The sequence below is a fragment of the Lynx rufus genome, unplaced genomic scaffold (genome assembly GCF_022079265.1).
Source record: "Lynx rufus isolate CCGP_SWC_20201006 ecotype Redwood Valley unplaced genomic scaffold, mLynRuf1.p SCAF_15, whole genome shotgun sequence".
Taxonomy (NCBI): domain Eukaryota; kingdom Metazoa; phylum Chordata; class Mammalia; order Carnivora; family Felidae; genus Lynx; species Lynx rufus.
The window spans coordinates 28410851-28433723 of NW_025814829.1; the positions used below are offsets into that span (position 1 = coordinate 28410851).

At 38.4% G+C, this 22873-nt stretch overlaps 1 protein-coding gene across 9 annotated transcripts in view; it reads left to right on the forward strand.

Moving 5' to 3' along the window:
* The window catches only part of CD55 (CD55 molecule (Cromer blood group)), a 58728-nt gene that overhangs the window by 15338 nt on the left and 20517 nt on the right, over positions 1-22873 (forward strand). For 4 of the 9 annotated variants that reach the window (XR_006961594.1, XR_006961593.1, XM_047076764.1 and 1 more), the window contains exons 7-8: positions 799-2295; positions 5784-5804. Coding sequence is in view for 7 of the 9 variants with exons in the window: in XM_047076764.1 (XP_046932720.1) it covers positions 799-2295; positions 5784-5804 (1518 nt within the window). In the remaining 2 variants the exon portion in view is untranslated. Of the gene's footprint in view, positions 1-798; positions 2296-5783; positions 5805-8850; positions 11511-14672; positions 15650-22873 lie in introns of those variants that run through there. The other 5 variants (XM_047076770.1, XM_047076769.1, XM_047076768.1 and 2 more) reach the window with 5 other exon arrangements.

Sequence of the window (22873 nt, forward strand, 5' to 3'; positions counted from 1 at the left end):
CTTCATTGCACACATGAGAACACCGAAGCTTAACAGAATTAGAGAACTTGACCACAGTTTCTAGTGTGTGGTGAAATGGGTCGCCCTACTCGGCGCTGCCTTAGGAAGGAATTTGCAAGCCACGCGAAGTCAAAAAGGCACCGAAGACCTAAAATTGTGCCAAGTTTTTAGATTTGTGATTCTCGTAATAGGATCTTAACGGAAGCTGCAAATTCAGATATTTGTTACCTGACCTAAAATCCAAGGAGGAACTAAATTAGGATATGTAAAGTTGGTAGCCAGCACAAGAGGAAAAAGTTATTTTATTCAGGTTGACTTTATTATGTGAAAAAAGAAGTAAAGCAAAGACGTTTCCGAGGTCGCTAACATGCCAGAAAGCATTGGAAAAAGGAACTATGTTGTGATTATCTCTGTCTGTCCAGTGTTGTTCTTTGGTCTTGGCATAAGCAAAGGAAGACATTTTGTGAGAGAAAACATCTCAATTTGGGGTGTGTCACAGGCTGAGATTACTACCAACTCTGACTTTGGTTTCCTTTCTTTACACAGAAAACAGTTTACGAACCTCAGTACTACTTTGGTGCAAACCCACTTTAACTGGCTGTGGGTATCATTTATATCAGAGCAAAAACAATGTGGCATTTCAGGTCCTTGGGAAATTCACAATAAGACTTGCTTTCCTAAATGTCAAATTTAGGTGTTTTTAGGAAGAAAGGGAGAAGTCACAGAGCAAGCAGTTGGTTCCTAAATCTTAACTTGACAGCATTATTTAGCTAATTTTTGTACAATTCTCTTCCGCAGAAAATTCCCAGATTTCTAAGGGCATGCCAACAGTTCAGAAGCCTTCAATGGCAAGTGTTCCAAGTACGAAAGTCCCATCAGCTCCTCAGAAAACCACCACAGTGAATGTTCCAGGTACTAAAGCCCCATCACCTCCTCATAAAGCCACCACAGTGAATGTTCCAGGTACTGAAGCCCCATCAACTCCTCAGAAACCCATCATAGAAAATGTTCCAGGCACTGAAGCCCCATCAACTCCTCATAAACCCACCACAGTGAATGTTCCAGGTACTGGAGCCCCATCAACTTCTCAGACACCCACCACCACAAATGTTCCAGGTACCAGAGTCCCATCAGCTCCTCAGAAACCCACCACCATAAATGCTCCAGCTACAAAGGCCCCATCAATTCCTCAGAAATTCAACACAGTAAATGTTTCAGCTACAGAAGTCCTTTTACCTCCTCAGAAATCCAACACAACAAATGCCTCAGCTACAAAGTCCCCCTCAACTCCTCAGAAACCTGACACAATAAATTCTTCAGCTACAGAAGCCCTACCAACTCCTCAGAAACCCAGCATAGTAAATGTTTCAGCTACAAAGGCCCCATCAACTTCTCAGAAACCCAACACAATAAGTTCTTCAGCTATGGAAGCCCTACCAACTCCTCAGAAACCCAACACAATAAATATTTCAGCTACAAAGCTCCCATCAACTCCTCAGAAACCTGACACATTAAATTCTTCAGCTACAGAAACCCTACCAACTTCTCAAAATCCCAGCACAGTAAATGTTTCAGCTACAAAGGCCCCATCAACTTCTCAGAAACCCAACACAATAAGTTCTTCAGCTATGGAAGCCCTACCAACTCCTCAGAAACCCAACACAATAAATATTTCAGCTACAAAGCTCCCATCAACTCCTCAGAAACCTGACACATTAAATTCTTCAGCTACAGAAACCCTACCAACTTCTCAAAACCCCAGCGCAGTAAATGTCCCATCAACTTCTCAGAAACACAACACAGTAAGTTCTTCAGCTACTAGAGCCCTACCAACTCCTGAGAAACCTACCACTGTAAATGTTCCAGGTACAAAAGCCCTACCAACTCATCAGAAATCCACCAAAATAAATTCTTCAACTACAAAGTCCCAACCAACTCCTCAGAAACCTACCACAGCAAATGATTCAGCCACAGCCAAAAAATTCCCTGTATCAAATGCTGTATCTACAGAGACCCCACCGGCAGCCCAGAAGCCCATCGTGGCAAATGCGTCTGCTACACAGACCATACCAGCAACCCATAGATCCACCACAGCAAAAATTTCATTTACACAGAGTGTTCCAGCAACACAAAAGTCCACCGCTGTCCATGCCCCAGCGACTAAGGGTTTCCATACAACAAAAAGATTGACCTCTGCTCATGTTACAGCAAAACAGACTTCAGCTGTTGTTCCCAGGGCAACCACGCACTTTCGCTCAACAAGCTCGCATAAAGGAAGAGGAACTCCTTCTTCAGGTTAGTTAAGACTGTTCAGGTTTTCCTGAGTATGGATCTCATGTGCTATGGTAGAAAGAGTTTTTCATGCTAACGCTCTTGACTTTCTTCAGAGGCAGATTTGGAGTATGCTAGGGCAAGTTGTTTAAAAAGACACATTTTGCAATAACATAGAAAAAGATTGTGGCTCCATAAAAACAATGCTAAATTAAGATTGGTGAAGAAATTCTGTTTTCCATGTTAGCTTTAGGGAGTCGTTGACTTCTTCAAGACCCTTCTGAGAAGCAAACATGTACCATCCTTAAGGTTGATTTCTGGGTCTGGTTGATTGATAGAGGTCCCTCCCTTAAGCATGCTAAAGGGTGTTCCAGATTCCCTAGAGTTGGTAAAGCATCTCAACAGTGTCTTCTAAGTAAGTGAAAACACAGAATTCTTTGAAATAGTCTATGTTAACACAAGGCTCTTTAAATGACAGTTTTTATAAAAGTGGAGTAAAATAGGCTGTAGACTTCAGAATTACCTGTTGAGTGAACCAATGAAACCTTTCTTACTAGTTACTGCTGCTTCAGGCTACCGGGATGTCCTTTTGTCTCATAACTTGTCTAATGTGTAGCCAAAATTTTTATGGACGTTCTTGTTCCATATGAGAGATATCTATTTTTTTCAGTTCCTTCGAAAATCTCAATAGGACTGTGAGCCAAGAGATAATTTTTAAAAAATTGTTGTAAATTTTTGTTTGAACAAATACACACACACACACACACACACACACACACACACTGCATAAAATACCCATGTGTGGCTCAATAACTTTTCTAAAGCAAATATTTGTGTAACTACCACAAACGTCAAGAAATAAAATCGTAGAAGTCCCTCAGATTTGCCCCCTCCCTTTCCAGATGCTCTGTCGATCCTGAACTCCATCCACTGACTTATCCAGCCAGTAGGCCCCTGGCATTCCGCCCCTTACACCACATGGCCAGGGATTTCCTTCCCGGCAAACACACAAACCGCGTTCCAGGCAGTTCTTCTCCCTCTTTTGGTCTTGACCAATTTCTGCCTGTCTTCCTGTGCCCTCTGGTGCCATCAAATCACCGTCATTATGTTTTTGCGTATTTTGTTCAGGTTTTATAACTGCTATGATGAGGTCTATTTTGCCATCACCCCAGACGATTTTTAAGAGCTGAAAACATTACAGATATCATTGTTGAAATTTCCTTTGTATATTTCTTGATTCCATTAGGTAAAAAGCCAAATACAGGCAAATACACAGAATCTTAACCCATTCCTACCTGCTTTGAGTCATTCCTCAACGGCATCAAATAACTGTGTTTTTTCAAAGACAGTTATACACATTGTGACCATATTTTTGTAACAATTTCATACATTTCACTGTTGTTATCTTGAAGTCTTTCTTGCCATTACCTGGGTATTTTTAAGAATTTGAACATTGCAGACACTGTTCTATGTCACCATTTCTGTCTCCCTCAAGGCAATTACTGCCTTGAGGTCTGTGTGTAAGCATCCTATCTACGTTTTAATTCTCGTGCTGTATGTGTATTTCCATTAGTGGTACATGGTATTGTTTTGTATGTTTTTATAATTTATGTAAGCAGTATGGCATATATTTCATCATCTAACTTGACTTTTGGTACTCAATATTGGTTTTATAGCTTACGTTGACACCTTTATATTTAGTTTGTTACTTTCAACACTTGTAGGAGGTTATTTGACGTCTTCAACCTAAATGGTTTAGGTTGAATACATCCAATTTTTCATAGAGCATGGAAAAGAGAAATGTTTCACTTTATTTTTAATTAAAAAAAAATTGAACATTTGTTTATTTTTGAGAGAGAAACAGAGCATGAGCAGGGGAGGGGCAGAGAGAGAGGGAGACACAGAATCCGAAGCAAGCTCCAGGCTCTGAGCTGTCAGCACAGAGACCAATGCGGGGCTCAAACCCTCTAACTGAGAGATCATCACCTGAGCTGAAGTTGGACACTTAACCGACTAAGCCACTTAAAAAATTTAAGTCCCTTAAATTTTTTTTTTAAGTTTTTTATTTATTTTGAGAGAAAGAGAGAGCATGAGCAGGGCAGAGATAGACAGAGGGAGAGAGAGAATCCCCAGCAGGCTCCGCACGGCACGCAGCCCAAAGCAGGACTCTATCCCACGACCTGAGCCAAAATCAAGAGTCAGACACTTAACCAACTGAGCCATCCAGGTGCCCCATAAGTTTCACTTAAAAAATTTTTTTTAAATTTTATATTTATTTTTGAGACAGAGAGAGACAGAGCATGAGCAGGGGAGGGAGGGAGACAGGAGACACAGAATCCGAAGCAGGCTCCAGGCTCTGAGCTGTCAGCACAGAGCCCGACGTGGGGCAAGAGCTCACGAACCACAAGATCACGACCTGAGCTGAAGTCAGACGCTTAACCGACTGAGCCACCCAGGCGCCCCATAAGTTTCACTTTATATAAATTTGTTATAGAGCTAACTTTGTTGAAATATTTCTTTCTGCCAAAAAAAAAAAAAAACAAGATAATTTAACAAACTTAAACTAAACCTGAAAAAAAAATAAATTAAACCTAAGTCAAACATTGTGATAAAAATACAACCAATATTTGGGGTCAATTTTCTCTCTTTTAAGTAATTAACTTACTCTTTAAATACCATCTACCACTTTTTGCTCATATGGAAAAAGAAAGTAGTTGCCGTCACTTAACTGGGTCCTTACGATTACAGCATGTACCATGCACTTTCCATTTCTGGACACAAGTCCTTATAACAAGCTTGCAAAATAAGTCTTTTTAGCTTCGTTTTATAGATGGTGCATTCAAGGCACAGAGATTAATTTGTAGGATTCAGACCGTGCCTAGTACTAGGGAGAAAATTGGGGGGGGGGTATACACCTGTTTGCCAGCTCTCAGTCCTGTGCTTTTTCTGCTGTGTAATATTGCCTGTTCTCAGTGGTCCCGTGAGTATATTTGTTCACTACTTAAGAGAGCAGAATATTACTATAAATATATTTACTTGAAGGTAAAGGTTGCTTCATTGCCTTCACTTGCCTCATTCACAGTCATTGAAAGGTATAAAAACTAAGGTGCTATGGTAATTTGAGTTTTGATAGAGTCTGCTGAAAGATACTTCGGTTTCTGATAGTTTCTCGGTCAGAGAATTGGATTGAAGTTTACTATTTAAGCTTTCAAACTCGTTTCTTGCCATCAAGTCCCAAATTATATGGTGTTTGTTGCAGTATTCTTAGTCATGTTTCATATTTACAGTGTTGACTCTGCTGAATAGATACGCACTGTGGTATATGTCGTTTGATTAAGTTAATACATAACTGTTTCATAAATTTACTTTCAATTATTTCTTTTAGTTATGAAAATCTGAGTTACTTTTGAACTTTGAAGTGCATTTTGTTGATAAATAAAATTGCTAGGAAATCATTGACTTTATTTATTTTTTTTGTAATTCTTTTGTTTTTGTTTTTTTTCCTTCTTCAGATGCTAACATCGCTGCAATTGGTAAGTTTGGTTCTTCGGCAGTTAAAAGAAATTGTCGTCACTGTGGGATGTACAATCCATATTCCTGGAAGAGAATCTTGTCTTTTAAGTGTCTTAGGAATACTATTAAAATGCAGTGTTTAAGGGTATCGAAGAGAAAACAGGTAAATCCATTTTATCGACGTATTTGGTGGACACCATTAGGTACTCGGTATGTTCCTAAGTATTCCCAACCGTGTTCTTGTTCCAAGGTAGTTTTAGGGCAACTTCAAATCATGTGGCCAGTCAATCAGGTATTATTGAATGCTTATTGTCTCAATGCATCGTCAGGCTAGGGGCCAAAGAACAACAAAGAAGAGGCAGGTACCAATACAGTTTTTAAGCCTCTAGTATTCTACAAGTAATCATAAACTACTCCTTGACTGTTTCCAGACTTCTGTCCCATTCCAGAGACAGCAGAGTACCTTTGGTTATATCCTCTTCCATTTCCCTGCCCTGTCAGTGATGTAAAGCAAAGTTAGCTTTAAAAAATATCCCGTTGGTGTAGACCTAAGGACCTACTGTGTCGCCATTTATTCTAGTTTTTGTCCCAGTTCTTTTTTGTTGTTCTTAAATATATTATCTGATGTTATACCTTTTAACAAGAAGATTAATAACTCCTAACGAAGATGGTAAAAGAAAGGTTTGTTCAAAAGCAATACAGCTAAGTTGGCATATTAATCATACCCACTAGAAGATATACTCTTATAAAGAAAGTATTTCAAAATTATGTCCTTATAAGCCAAAGTCTCCTATCTATATATGCATTAGTGAGACAAGGGGCTAAAGCTGAATGCAGGTATTTATTATTATTATTTATAGTTCTTTTATATTTTGAATGAACCTCTCCTCAGCTAAAGTATTTATCTTGAGAGATTTGAACAGTTGGAATTCACTTTGTCTGTTTGATATTTTAAATAGAAATAAATGTATTCTAAATGAAAATCTCACGATTTCATGATTTAATGTTAAGAATGGTGAGTCTAACGGGTGGGCTTTTTCTCAGCTGCCCAGTAGCATCGGATGTAGGTCTGAAGTGCTTATTTTCTCTGACATTCTTGAACTGTGGACTGTGCGATCTTCCAGAAACTTTCTCTCGGGGGTAGTTGTAATTCCAACTTGTGCTCAAAAACAAAGAGCTCTTCCCTTCTTAAAGAAGATCTGCAGCGCTCGTTCTCTTTGGGATCCTAGCTTTGTAAAATATAAACCTAAACGTTATCCTTATTTCCTCAAAGTGTTCTGTGAATCGGGCCGCTTTTCTCATTCTGTTTGTTATTTATATTTGTGCGTTGTTTTTATTTGAGTGTAACAGACACTCATTTTCCCTTAGTCTCAGGTGTACAATACAGCGATCCCGCAAGTGTATACGTTACGCTTGCTCAGCACTTGTGTAGCCAATCTTTTTTTTTTTTTTTTCATTATTGCCTTCTCTCCCTCAAAGAACAGTTTAGACGTTTCCCCCCACTAATGGTCTCCCTGTGACATTTTACTATCACAAATATAATGCAAATCTATTTATATACTGCATTTATATCTTTATACATAAGAAAGTAAGATTTTTTTCAGCCTCTTGGGATGATACTACACCCCACTGAGAATACATTCTCTTCATAGTTGTATTTTGTTTTCGCTCTTGTTTCTGGTTTTGTTTTTTCTGCCAACATTGTATAGAAGAAGACAGGCTTGGGCTTTGGAGTCAGGCAGACCTTGGTTTGAATCCTGGTTTGTTTTGGTTTGTTTAATTTAGTAATTATTCAGCCCCAATGATTGAGCTTAATCTGAGTCCCGGTTTTCTCTTTTTATGATCCCTATTTAAAGTCTTTGAAGCCGAATGAGATAGTAGGATATGAAAACCCTCAGCATGGTGTTCAACATTGAATAAATAGTAGCTTAAAGAAGTCCTAGAATGCAGTCACTGTTGTTTTCCTAAGATGGTGTTCTGACAGTTTTAGCAACTCCCTCTGGCCACACCAAAGAATAAGAACAGTCCTTTATTAAAGTAATATTTGCGTGTTGGCTGTGTGGCAAGTCCTGTCGTGAGATTCTTATATGTATCATTTTATTTACTTCTCAAAACATCTTACAGTGTCTCTATGTCCCATTTTTTTTTAGCGGAAAGAACTGTTTTTGCAAGACTTGTAACTTACCCGAGGTCACACAGCTCTTAGGTGCTTCAATGGAGGCTTGACTTGTTTCTCCAGCACTAGGTACTCAAAAGGATAGAAAGATTCTTGTCCTATACAAAAACCTGCACAACTCAAATTTGAAAATTAATGTGGTCTTGGTTCTTTACTTTTTTCCCCCGTCATTGCTGAAATCCCATATTGTGACATTCATAAATTTCTCATGGTGGTGAACAGGTCCGCTGAAGGAATATTTAAGAAAAAATTAGAGACTACTCAGTGAAATATCTAAAATGCTTTTTCTGTATCCTTTAATATCACATACTTATTCATTTATGCTTTATACATATCCACCTGCATACGGCATATGTTACAGACTAGCCCAAGTGGAAGTGTATTTCCAAGACTCGTGAATCATCAGTAGTAATTTGAAAGGCATCGGATGCTGTGATACGAGGTCTTTGGTGTGTGCTATTACCCATCTCTGTGTATGACAAACTTAAATCCCGTTATAAAAAATGACTTCAATTGTCTATAAGTTACTCAAAGTTAAGAAGTCAGGTGGCATTTTTCATTGATCTTGTTAGGCTGGCAAGAGAAGTGTGAACGTCTCCCACTTAAAAAGTACAGAAGCACAGAAAAGCCATTGATGGTAGCAAAACCCTGACAGGGTCCCATGGATGTTGCTGAGGAAGCAGTGTTGAATTCTGGTTTCTCAATCTGGAAATGAAAATTTAAGGTTTAATCAAGCACATTCTTTTTCCACCAAAAGGAAAAAAAAAATCTCTTTCTGTTGTGACTTCACTTGTCCTCAGACGTCAGTTCCTTTATTCTGTTTTGTTAAATAGGATTAGAAGGCAGAACAACCCATTCACAACTTTTTAAGTTTTTTTTTTTTTTTATAGCATCTGGACTACATTTCCACTTTAACAATATAAGTGAGACCTTTTGAAGTGAGGAGACAAATTCACATTTCTTCCGAAAAAGCATCACTAAATTAACATCAGAGCTTGTATGTGGAATCTGACTTGGGTTCTTCAGGAATGGAGAAGGCACTCCATCTGATATAAATTGGGCTTGAATAACTTCAGGTATTTTTACTGAGAATACTAGAAACAGTTAAAATCATGACCAGAGCCTGGGGTTAGAAATACGTTTTTCTACAGTAATAAACCAATCACCTCACCGTTTTTTGGTCTCGGTTTTCTCTTATGTAAAAAGAAGATCCATCATTCAGCGTAATTTAATAAATATTTACTAAACACTTCCTACTATTTGCCAAGTACTGCACTAGTTATTGGAGTAACGGGATACAAGGTGGCAAACAGCTTTGTGATGTTTTAAACACTAAGTATCATTCTATACAATGAGGACCATTGCTAAAACACTCCTTTTACTTGGCAGAAACCCATTTTGTAAAATTATATAATTTTCCTACCTAAAAACTTTTCAGTTAATGACTAAGAATGTGGCTGTCATAATCATAATCTCATTGCCTCATTTATTCCAAGTGGTAAGTCTTAACACCCTTGGGTTGGTTTTCTGTAGATACCAAGTGAATTTTGAGAATGTAACTATTGCCTTTATACCTTAAAGTTTTCTTTGCTTATAATTTGGAGGGTAATACTCTTATTATTTACTAAAGAATCGTTTATGTAGAATCCTGTTTCTCCTATTTCTGTATTTTATTCTAGTCCCCAGTGAAAACACGAGTCTCCACACACATTGTTCTAGAGTTACATGCGTTGATCAGTGTTCTAAGAGTAAGATTTTAGTTCTGTCGTCCAGATACTCTGGATGACTTTGAAATTTTCTATCTTCATTTATCATTCAAATTGAAAATGGGATGGTTTTTCAACAACTGAAAATGGCAGAGGTTAATGGGGAGTGATGGAGGGAAAAGAAACCCCAAATTTTTGAGGAGCCATGATATAGTTTATGAATACAGTCTTTCCACGCTAATGATGTGGTAGAGAATCAGTTAAAGAAATTGATTGGGTAAAATACTATAAAAACTTACCTGTGGTAGAAATAGCTGTTTTGTTAAATCATGTATCGATACGACAGTGCGATTGTGTGACATCTGTAGTTTGCTGATTTGGAACCGATTTGTGATTTGGCCACATTTAACCTCACTCAGTTGCTTTCCTTTTGTTATCTGTAGTTTCCTATGCAATACAGATCTAAATAATAGATTTCAAGGACCCTAGAGGGTGAAGTAGGGAGGAAAAGGGAGACCAAGAATGGCATAGACAAAGGGCAAATGGGTGGGTTTTGAGAAGAAAGATTATGTGTAAAAATCAAACTAAAAAGTATCGTTGACCAATTTATTTGACCAATTGTTGTTCTATCGTTCAACTCAAAATAGTGCATTTAATCCTAAAAGTAAATATTAGCTTTCCTGACTGAAATTTTATCTACAAAAGACTAAACACTGGAGGGCATATTCTGTAAGCAAAGTAAATATGTTGTACCCCCCCATGCACAGGTGATCTTACCTTTCCTGTGATGGAGAAAGGCCTACATCTCTTATCTTCACTATGAACTAAGTGGCCTTCCCATTAACAACCACAGATGTAACTCTCACCTTTCTGAAACTCAAATTACTCATCTGCATAATGAGAGTGAACTTCAAGATACCTCCTAGTGCTAAAATTACATAAGGCAGTCATCATAAAATTGAGCATGGTCAGGTTGAAACACTTCATTATCCTCTCCAACCCGTTAAACAAATTTTATTTGAGCACGGTGATACTTTAAATATTTTATTTCATTTTGCTTTGAAAGAAAGCAGGATAAGTACCATGCAATTTTTACTGTCAAACGTGACATAAAAAAGCTATAGACAAACTGTCATTCATGGTCTCCTATTTTTCTTTAACTTGTCTCATATCCAATGTATTTGTCATTGTGAAACTGCATTGTATATGTAATTGTTCATGTTTCTATTAACTGTGTTACTAAATTTTTTCCTCCTCAAGGACTTGTTGCTGGTACTGTAATTGGTACCCTAATTCTAGGCAAAATTGTCTGGCACTATGGAAAATCAGGGTGAGCAGAAATTCTGATGATTTAAAAAAAATTGTTCTTAGCTTCTTTCCAGTAAAACCTGACACTGTATCAGAAGGTAACTTTCTTAGCTTCATTGTATGCTTTGAAATCTATCTCTTTATTCCTTTTCTCTGTAATTACAACCCTGGGTCAACAGACTTTGTGTCTTTTTTTTTTTTTTTTAATTTTTCAGTAAATTCAAGGACATTAACATTTCAAAGGCAAATGATTTGAAAGCCAAATTCTCACTTTGCCATCCATTAATCAAATCACCTTGTGTCCCTACTCAGTACAACTTATGATAGGATCTGTGTGTTACACAGAGCAAAACCCCAAGAAAAGTCAGACTCTAACATATTGTTAACGTTGTCTGTGGGTAGCCTTTTTCTGAGTCGTATTTATTAAAACACACCAAAACAGCTAAAAACAGCCCGTTGGTTAGGAGGGCGGGCTCAGGAGCCTGACCACTGGCTTTGAATCCACCTGGCTCTGCACTTGATGTGCCATGTGACGACGGGCAACTTCATCTCTCTAATGCCTCCGTTTTCTTATTTGTGAAGTGGGAGAGGCATAGTACCTGCCTCAGGGGATGGTAGTAAGGATCGAATGAGTTGCCCGCCATAAAGAAGAAGGTAGAATGTTGCTTGGCACGTGGAAAGCCCTCAGATGGTAAAACAGCAACACATTAAAAAAAAAAAAAAAGTCGGTATGATTTGGAACATCTGACCTGCACTAAACGTATTTTAAGTATGATGCCTTCGTTGGCTCTGACATTTCCTGTCAACAGAGGATTATTTAACTTGACCCTCCTCTGTTCAGAAACCTTACTGTAGAGTTCATATAAACTTGAATTATTTCTAAACTGCCCTAATGCCTATCTATTTTTTTATCAATTCAAAACAACCATATGTTTTTTATTAATTCAAAACAACCATATATATACGTATATGTGGTATATGTATATATATATACATATGTACATATACATATATACATATACATTACATATGTATATATATACATATACATATGTATATATATACATATACCACATATATACATACCACATATATACATATTACACATATATACATATATACATGTATATGTATGTTATTTATTTATTTTGAGAGAGAGAGTGCAAGCAGGGAAGCAGCAGAGAGAGAGGGAGAGAGAGAGAATCCCAAGGAGGCTCTGTGCTGTCGGCACAGAGCTGGATGTGGGGCTCAATCCCATGAACTGGGAGACCATGACCTGAGCCAAAATCAAGAGTAGGATGCTTAGCCGACGGAGCCACCCAGGCCTCTCAAAACAACTATATTTTAATGCTGTTACTAAATGGCTTGTTTTAATTTGGGGGTTGATGTGAGCTATCTACTTTTTACCCTCTGTAACTCTTACCTTTCTCCTTAAATTAACAATATGATTTAAGCCTATTATAAGCTAAATTATGTAAATGTTCTTTAAAACACTGAATGGTTCAGTCTTCCAGTAAAATTATCTGACCACTGGGTCCTGGGCTTTGTGGGTTTTTAAAATAGTTTTTACAGCTATTTGTTTACTGCCAATAAAGTATTCTAGATATATAGATATATATATGTGTATATATATATATATATATATATGTATGTTTTATTGCTATAATAGCAAATGTAGTAAAAAAGTTCAGATTTTTCAGAGGCTTTTTAAGAACGTGGTTTAGAGTCCACCAAAAACATACAGAATTCTAAGACCTATTAAGTGAGTTGCATTGGTACAGATGCTTTAGCAAAACTACTGTGGAAAAAAACAGTAGACTGCCCATCTTCTGTACTTCTTTGCCCACATTCCAGCTCTCCTCTTGAATTAGAGCATTATCAGTTTGCCTTCCAAAGCCAGTGCTTGGTAGGTGAGAGGGGTGGAAGGGAAGGTGGAGTGTATTGGGCGCTCTCTGGGCTGCTTCAGTTTCTTTACCTACTTTAGTAAAGTAATCAGCCATGATGGTTTTAATAGGATGAAAAGTGCTGAGACATAGAAGGAGAAAATACCTGTTTTGAATTTCACTGGGGTTTTGCAATAAAACTAGTTCCCCTATTTCTGAATCAGAGAAATTCGCGCAAACCCCTGAGGAGGAATTTGCCTTTTTCAAGTGCCCTTAAAAAAACACTCCACTTGCCTAGTTTTGCAAGTATAAGCTGTTGAAGGTAAGAGAAAATTTCATACATTCCTGGTTATACTCCAGATCTCATACTGATTTAATTAAACATTGGATCTTGGGGCGCCTGGGTGGCTCAGTGGGTTGAGCGTCCGACTTGAGCTCAGGTCACGATCTCGCGGTCCATGAGTTCGAGCCCCGCGTCAGGCTCTGGGCTGATGGCTCAGAGCCTGGAGCCTGCTTCCGATTCTGTGTCTCCCTCTCTCTCTGCCCCTCCCCCATTCATGCTCTATCTCTCTCTGTCTCAAAAATAAATAAATGTTAAAAAAAATTAAAAAAAAAACATTGGATCTTAATAGGGACTGGGAAAAGGGTTAATGAGTATGAAGGTGATAATGTACCTTCGCCTGGTGATCCTTCATGTTTGCCTATCAAAGGATTTGCTTACTTCTTTTTAGAAATGTTGGGTTTGGGTGATGAGTTTTAGTTCAAAAGAGGGACCCGGTTGTAAGGGAATGCTGATCTTGCTTTTCGGTTGAAATTACCATTCTATAATTCAATTGGTGTTTTCCTTCTCCACTACTCAGCTCTTATTACATACATGAAAACAGAAAAGCATGCAGTTGTCTTTCGTAATTTCACCGTGATTGGTGATACCTCAGAAGTCAAACCTCTGGTCAGTTCTAAAAGGTATATGGTTTTATAAAGTCTCATCTCTGTGTCTTGCAGAATGTCCATCAGTACACTGGGGCGGGACTTAACCTGTGACTGTTCAAGGACTTGTCAGAATTGGTTTTCATTATTGAGTGACTAACTCATTGAGTCTCTCATTCGCGTGCCGTGTCCTCCATTCTGTGTTCATCGTCTCGCCTTGGGTTTTGCACTCAACTTATTGTAATGACTGGATGCTAGCAAAACCGCACATATCTCGTCAAACAAAAGGTGGATGCATTAAGACTTACAAATAGGAATGCCTTTCTTATGACTGCATCGTGAGATGAGTGGCTTCTAGTGTATTTGTATTTGTATTTCTCCGGTTTGGTTGGTGGCTTTTAGAATTTCCAGTGTGTAGGAAATATTAAAATTGGTTTTACGGTATCTTTCATAAGTCACGTTTATAGATCTTATAGCCCTTTTATGTTATACAAAATTATGATGCAAAAATACCATAATATAAACGTATCTGTGAAATTTTCTGGGTGTCTTTTTCTAGGTGTCTTTTGACGAAACTTTCCTCTATTGCACATGTAGCAGGGGTTTTCATTGACTTTTATTCTGAAAGTACTTTCATTGAGTCTAATTTGACTGCTTATTTTCAAGAAACTAAAAAACTCAGGTATCCTATTTTAGTTGGTGTTGCTATAGCAACTAAATACTAAAGTCTACCCTGGCTGAAGTTGGATAACTTACTAATTTCCATTTGTTTTGCATGCTACATTAACGGATTAATTTTCATCGTTTATCACATAATAACCAAAAGATTAATGTGTATCATCAGTCAATAAAATTATTTTGATTTTAATTTTCTTTTTTAACTTTCAGGACACACATGTATAACATTGACAGTTTTGCTTATGACGCTAGTAACCATTGGCTAGCTGACTTAGCCGAAGAAGAGATCAGAAGAAAATATACACAAGTGTGCAGAATATTTCTAGTTTCTTAGAACCTTGTGGAGGAATGGACACAATAAATGTAATAGTGCTCGTTGTTTTTCATGTTATCACTGTCTTTACGGGGCGTAGGAAAATCAATGGAGCAAGTCTGTCCTAAACCTCTTGAAAATAGAACCACTTGCAAGATTTAGAGTGATTACTTTCCTTAAAGCGTAGGAAAGTGCAGAGGTTTGTTCATGCTTAGAACGTGAACGTGAATGTGAAGGAAATAAGTGAGTTTTTTCACTAGATGTGTAATGTTACTTTTGTTTACAAAGAAAATTAAATATTAAAAACAGTGATTGGATATTGAAAACAAAAAACCGGAAGTCTCTTCTGAGCAGACTTGCCAAAGAGAGATGAACCGTATTGTAAAATAACTCTTGACTATTAGGCATTGTCCTGTTTTCTTATTCCATTATGATGAGGCTGAAGGCGTTGGCAAAATTTTTTAAACGAAAAATATGCTAATGACCCAAGAGCACTGATTTTTCAGGGGTTAGTTGGTGGAAATGGGGGAACACAGAATGAAGAAGTAATTCTTTGGCTATAATTTTGTTTAAAAACAATCTTTTTTTTTTTTTTTTTTTGGAGAAAGACCCCTGTGAAAGGTTGAAAGGTATCTTCATTGACTTAATGTCTTTAAAAGTATATTACAATATTAACATAAGAGTCTATATTTCTGAAGTAGGGGGTGTTCATAGGCAAATCCTAAATCTTATTCTTTTGTAATATTAAGATTAATTTATTTATATTTATTCATGTCAGTGAACGCATTGATTTTACATGTATAGCAAGAAAAATTCAAGAAGATATGTAAAGAAAAATTTATTTTCCCTAAATGGAAATAAATAATGCATTGCATTTTTGTCTCATGTAGTACTTGAAATTTATTTTCTTAAATATAAATATTTATTTCTAAATAGGAGATTATTTTCCTGCATCTCATAAGTACTTAATGATGCTATCATTTGGTTCTCCTGGTGTGAAACATTTTCAGTTACTTTTATTTACTTATTTATTTATTTAGAGAGCGAGCATGAGCAGGGGAGGGGCAGAGTTAATTTCTTTTAACATTTTTTCATTTTTGAGAGACAGAGAGAGACAGCATGAGCGGGGGAGGAGCAGAGAGAGAGGGAGACACAGAATCCAAAGCAGGCTCCAGGCTCTGAGCCGTCAGCACAGAGCCCGAGGTGGGGCTTGAACTCACAGACCGCAAGATCATGACCTGAGCTGAAGTTGGTCACTTAACCGACTGAGCCACTCAGGCACTGAGAGAGAGAGAGAGAGAGAGAGAGAGAGAGAGAATCTTAAGCAGGTTCCACGCTCAACACAGAGCCTGACTCGGGACTTGGTCTCATGACCCTGGGATCATGACCTAAGCCAAAATTTCAGCAAGAGTCCCATGCTGAACCAACTAAGCCACCCAGGTGCCCCTTAAGTTACTTGTAAATTACGCCATATTGTACTACCTCAAGCATGTCATATTCTCATATAAGAGTCGTGTCACTTGTTATTAATTTACCTAAGGACAATCACATTACTTTCTAGATGATTATCCATTCTTCTCATCTTACCGATTACGTCTGAAGGGCTGGAATAGACTAGCATATACATATAACTAAATTTAACAATAATTATTTTGCCATATTGCTTCATCCATTTTGTTGTTAAAGTATTTTAAAGTAAACGTCATATGCATCATGGTATTTCACTATAAATACTTCAGTATGCATTTCTAACAAGAAGGACATGTTTTCTACCTAACCACAATCATCACAACTAACGAGATTAACAATAATTTCCTAATAGCTTCTAATATTAGGAAATTTTTTGAACTTTCCTAGAAGTTCTGCATTTAGCCACACATAGCTACTAATCCATTTAGCTACTAATCCAATTGTTAAATAAGAGGGCCTGCTCCACCTACTTTGTGACAGTTTGGTGCTTCCTGGGGTAGCAGCCAACATAACACCGATTCAGTTATTTACAAAAACACCTGAGCGCCTACTATGTGCAGGTCACCATGTGCTAGGTGTGTGCTTACCAAGACCTACAACACAGTGGCTACCCCCAATTTGCTTATGTTCTATCACAGGAAAAGCAAAACTAACACAGTGAGAGAAAAAGTGTAGAATTAACAAATATTACAGAATCACCTGTACAGAATACAGGGAGTATCTAAGCTATCTTTGCTACACGAGCGCAGGGTGGGCAGGGAGGCGTTCGAGACAGGATGTGAATTAAGGAAGGGCAAATAGATGAGATTCACATAGCAGGAATGGAAAGTGCAAACGCAGTGCGCCCAAAGTAGGAAAGGCTCACGGAGAAGACTTGTGTTCAGTGGAGAAGTAAAAATGGTAAGTTCCGCATAATTATTCTGTATGATTAAAGTGGAATCAATGGACACAGGTTTATAATCACAGGAATTTCAGATATTGGGAAATATTGAACTTCATCAATACAATACACTGAGTTAACCTTTATATCTTATTATTTAGATAAAGATAAAGCTGAAAAAATATTTAATAGTTACCTTGAAGAAAATAAACAGTAGGCGTATTGGGGCTAATGGCATTGTCTTACAGGATTTATAACTACTTTGTGTCCTGTTGTCATGAACTTGAATAATTTTATGTTTTTTCCCCAAGGTAAGCTCTCCTTTGAGATGATACTTTGATTGCAAAGATGGTATTGCCTTTACCCTTGACACTGTTGCTGATAATCCATGCAGGAAATTATACTTGCTTACCACAGAAATTTGTGTAGTATGATATTTAACCTACTATCACTATCACGTTTCTTAGAACACTTAAATATTTTTTGTCTTATCACACCCTACTACTTTTTGTTGGTTAATGCCCAAGGTGGAAATGCCTTTTTTTCTGCTCAACCAACTTGAGCGTCCCCTCCACCCCCTTGCCTAAATTAAAAAACAGCTCCCTCCATGGGGCGCCTGGGTGGCTCAGTCGGTTGAGTGTCCGACTTCAGCTTAGGTCACAATCTCGTGGTCTGTGAGTTCGAGCCCCGCCTCGGGCTCTGTGCTGACAGCTCAGAGCCTGGAGCCTGTTTCAGATTCTGAGTCTCTCTCTCTCTCTCTGCCCCTCCTCCGCTCATGCTATGTCTCTCTCTCTCAAAATAAAATTAAAAAACTTAAAAAAAAATGGCTTCCTCCCTAGTCAATGCTTCTTTTGCAAACTAGTCAGTGGTGGCTGGTTCATTTTCATGCTCCTTGTTGTCTCAGTGTTGAGAAGTGGTGGTATTCTTTTCCTTGCTTCCCATTGCCTCTACTTCATCCATCTCAATATATTCCTTAAATTTTCTTTTAGTGTGTATTTATTTCAGAAAGAGAGAGAGAGAGAGAGAGAGAGAGAGAGCATGAGCCGGGGAGGGACAGAGAGAGGGAGACACAGACTCCGAAACGGGCTCCAGGCTCTGAGCTGTCAGCACAGAGCCCCACTCGGGGCTCAAACTCATGAACCACGAGATCATGACCGGAGCTGAAGTGGGATGCTTACCTGACTGAGCCACCCAGGCGCCCTTCCCATATATTCTTTAAAAGTGTACCTGTTCTTTACTCCGGTAGGACAATTTACTAATATATTAAGTTTTTTCCCTATAGTTTTCCCTTTCTCAACTCCAAGCGGGTAGGAAATTTTGGTCTTCCTTGCTCTAGGGGAACATCCTGACTTATGGGAGCAGAACCACTAAAAGACATCTCTCTTCCTTGCTGTTCTCTGAAATCCTATACTCTCATCATAGACTAACTAAGCTGGTGGGGCGGGGGGGAGGTAGAAACAGAACCAGGAAGAGGGAAGATTCCTGTGAATAATAAGACAGATGTTGCTAACAACCTCAAAGTCTCTGAACCAGGCATCCTGACAGCTTCTGGGGTGAAAAGGTAAGGACTCAGAGGTATATGATGGGAAGCATAATGTTATATTTTGAAGTTGAGACTAGCAGGATTTGTTAAAGGATTAGGTGTGCAGTTAAAAAGGCAAGAAAGGAATTAAGGATGACACTAAGAGTTTTAGCCTGAGGGACAGAAAGGGGGAGGTTGCGCTTACTAAACCTTAACTCCCTTGGGGAAGACTTTTGTAACAGAAAAGTCAGGAGTTTGTGTTCCTACATGAAAGTTTGAGATGCCTTTTGGGCATCAAAGTAGAGATGTTGTATAAGTAGTCAAAAATACAAATCTGGAATTCTGAAGCGGGGGTCTAGGCTTGAGATGTATATGTGGGAGTCATCAATAAGAGAATATGTGAATGAACCCAAGTGATGAAAGCAAGAGGAAGACAGATTCAGCATTAAGGTTTACAATATGGACATCATTGGTGGCCTTGAGCAAAGCTCTTTCAGTAGCGTGGTTGTGAGTCAAAGCCTAGGTTAAGAGGCCAAAAAGCAACTGGGACAAGAGAGATTAAAGATGGCCAACGCGAGTGAATACAGACAACTTTTTTGAGATGTTTTGCAGAAAAGTTTGGGCAGAGAAATGTTCGTTGGAACATACTGAGAGCTTAAGAAACATGCCATTTTAAAATATGGGGAGAAGTATATCATGGTATACGCTGATGGGTATGATGCAGGAGAAAGAAGGGAAGATTTCTAGCTCTTGAGGAGGCGAGAGGTAATTGACTCCATCCGGAAAAGTGGTATAATTAGTGGTCAAGAGCATGAATTATGGAGACAACCTGCCTGCGCTCAAATCAAACTCCCACCATTTAACAACTGTGTGACTTTAGGAAAATTCCTTGCCTGTGTACCTTATTTATCCATCTATAAAGTGCCTTTCCATCTGTGAAGTGGTGATACATAGGATGCTGCGAGAAGTAAGTTAATAAACGTAAAGGGTTTAGAATACTGCCAATCACATAGGAAGTGCTCAGGAAGCTTTAGCTGTTATTAGTGCACAAATGGAGAGCCTGGCCTTAGATAGAAGTAGATAGAGCAGATCATCCATAGTTAATAGGAAGGAAAGTAGCATATAAAGGTTCATCTGCAGAAGCGTGTGGGATGCCATGGTGGCAACTTCTGCAAATTTCCTTCTACTTTTTTATCGACATAGAAAGCAAGGTCATCGCGAGTATGAAGTACGTGAGGAGGTGTTATACATTTGAGGAGAGGAAGAGAAGGAAAAGACTGGAGAAATTTAGTAAAATTAGTGGGCCAGTTGGTGTGAGTGCTCGTGAATCGAGACTGCAACCATTGAGCTTGGAGTGGCCCAGACATCTAAAGATGACGGCAGAAAAGAAGGTAGCAGGTGATGTATTCTGATGGCATGAGATTCGAAGGAAGGGGCTCTGTGGTGAGGGAGGAGGGAGATTGGCCTACAAGTATCAATAATGAAAAACATAGGGCACCAAGTTCACATCCAGGCCTGGTAATATGTGGAGTGAGGGAGGTCAACAAGGGATGCTTTTGCCCTACCAGAGATTTGTGTGCAAGTTCAAGTGCAATGTACATTCCTCTTCCACTCCTTGTTATCATAATCTGTCTACTTTCCCATCCCTCACTCATGTTTACTGAGGGTCTTCTACATGTCATACATTAAATGTACATTAGATCTGGTCTGCTCAGAAATCCTAGGTGCAATGAGACTCCAGAACTAGATATCTAAATATCATCGTCCAATAAAATAAATCCAAGTTCCTTGGAGAAAAAGGCCGATACTAGTGCTGGGGCAGGGAAAGTAGAAGATGACCCTGAAACATCTTGTAGTATCTGAAATTAATGGGTTCAGAAAATAAATGCTCAAAAAATGATGGCAACCTGTCAAAAAGACTCAGAAGCCAGCTTGAACAAGCTCCCTTTGACCAAATCTGGGACAATTAGAAAAAAAAAAAAATAATGGCAATGGATTGTAATACATAGGAAAAAAGTGGAAACTTGAGTGCATGCTGATATAAATAAATAAATGGGAAAGAAAATTCCTTTTTTTTTTTTTACAGCAGAATTCCAATGAATACATGTACAAGGAACGATTTAACTAGAAAATCAGCATTTGGCAGCCCTCTTTGTAACAATACTTTCAGGCAAGAATCTTCAATGGATTCTGCAATTAGTGAGTGAGGGAAAGCCTGATGAGAAATAAGAGAAGTATATAGTCTCCAAATTTTCCTCACAAGACACATTACAATAACTTCCTCACAAGTAACTTTATAGTAGAGAAACCTGACAGACACTAATTCAGTCTATTGGTCAAAATTAACATTCCCAGTAATGGACATGAGGTTCCTCCTGATAGGACATGCTCAGAAAAATGCAGCATCATTTCTGGGTTATTTCTGCCAAACATTGCATAATCAGGATCGAATTATGAGGGAGCACCAGAAAAAAAGTAATTTGAGGGACATTTTTACAAAATGGCCTGCCTGTGCTTTTCCAAAGCAATAAGGTGATGAAAATCAAATAGAAGAAAGAAAAAAGCGAAGATAAATGTAAAAATCATTGAAATGGAAAACAGAAAAATAAGAGAAAACCAATGAAACCAGAAGTTAGGTCTTTAAAAAAACAATTGATAGGGGCGCCTGGGTGGCGCAGTCGGTTAAGCGTCCGACTTCAGCCAGGTCACGATCTCGCGGTCCGTGAGTTCGAGCCCCGCCTCAGGCTCTGGGCTGATGGCTCAGAGCCTGGAGCCTGTTTCTGATTCTGTGTCTCCCTCTCTCTCTGCCCCTCCCCCGTTCATGCTCTGTCTCTCTCTGTCCCAAAAATAAATAAACGTTGAAAAAAAAATTAAAAAAAAAAAAAAACAATTGATGAACCTCCATTTGGCTGGTAAAGAATACAGAGAAAAGACAAAAATCACCAGTATTAACAGTGCAATAGAATACATCACTCACTACAAAGCCTGGTCATTAAAATAAGCAAGAAGAGCCCCTCAGTGGCTCAGTCAGTTAGACGTCTGACTTCTGCTCATGTCATGATTTCATGGTTTGTGAGTTCAAGCCCCCACATGGGGCTTTCTGCTGTAAGCCCGATCCTCTGTCACCCTCTCTCTCTGCCCCTTCTCCGCTCGCTCTGTCTCTCTAAAATATATTTTAAAAAGAAACATTTTAAAAAGAATGTATAAAAGAACAATAAGAGAATATCAACTTTATACCAATAAACTTAACTTTATACCAATAATTTAACAAATTAGATGAAATGAGCAAATTAACTTGAAGATATTAATTACAAAGTCTGACCCAATAAGAATAGAAAACTTGAATAGACCTCTATTAATTGAAGAAATGGAATTTTTAGGGGCACCTGGGTGGCTCAGCCGGTTAAGCATCGACTTCAGCTCAGGTCGTGATCTCATGGTTCGTGGGTTTGAGCCCTGTGTCGGGCTCTGTGCTGACAGCTCGGAGCCTGGAGCCTGCTTTGGATTCTGCGGTTCCCACTCTCTCTGCCCCCTCCCCACTCACGTTCTCTCTCTCTCTCTCTCTCTCAAAAATGAGTAAACATTAAAAAAGATTTTAAATAAAAAATGGAACTTTTAATAAAAAATCTTTTCAAAGAGAATATTTCATGCTCAGATGGCTTCTTCACTGGTAAAGTCTAACATTTAAGGAAGAAATTATACCAATCCTACACAAACTCGTTCGGAAGGTAAAGATACTTGCAAACTTACTTTATGAGGCTAAAGACATCCCAAGAAAAGAGGACTATAAACCAATATCCCTCATAAACATAGACACAAACATCCTTAAAATTTTAGCAAAGCAAATCCCACAGTATATAAAAGATTTATGGTACATCACGATCAAATAAGTTTTTTCCAAGGAGTAAAAGGTTGGTTTAACATCCAAAAATCAATCAATGTAATTCACATACTCATAAAATAAGAAAGAAAACCACATTATCATTTCAGTAGATGCAGAATGAGCATTTGATAAAGTCCAACAGAAATTCATGTTAAAATCTCAGCAAACTGGGGCGCCTGGGTGGCTCAGTCTGTTAAGCATCTGACTTCGGCTCAGGTCATGATCTCAGGGTTTGTGAGTTCGAGCCCCGCGTTGGGCTCTGTGCTGACAGCTTGGAGCCTGGAGCCTGCTTCGGATTCTGTGTCCCCTTCTCTCTCTGTCCTTCCTCAACTTGTGCTCTGTC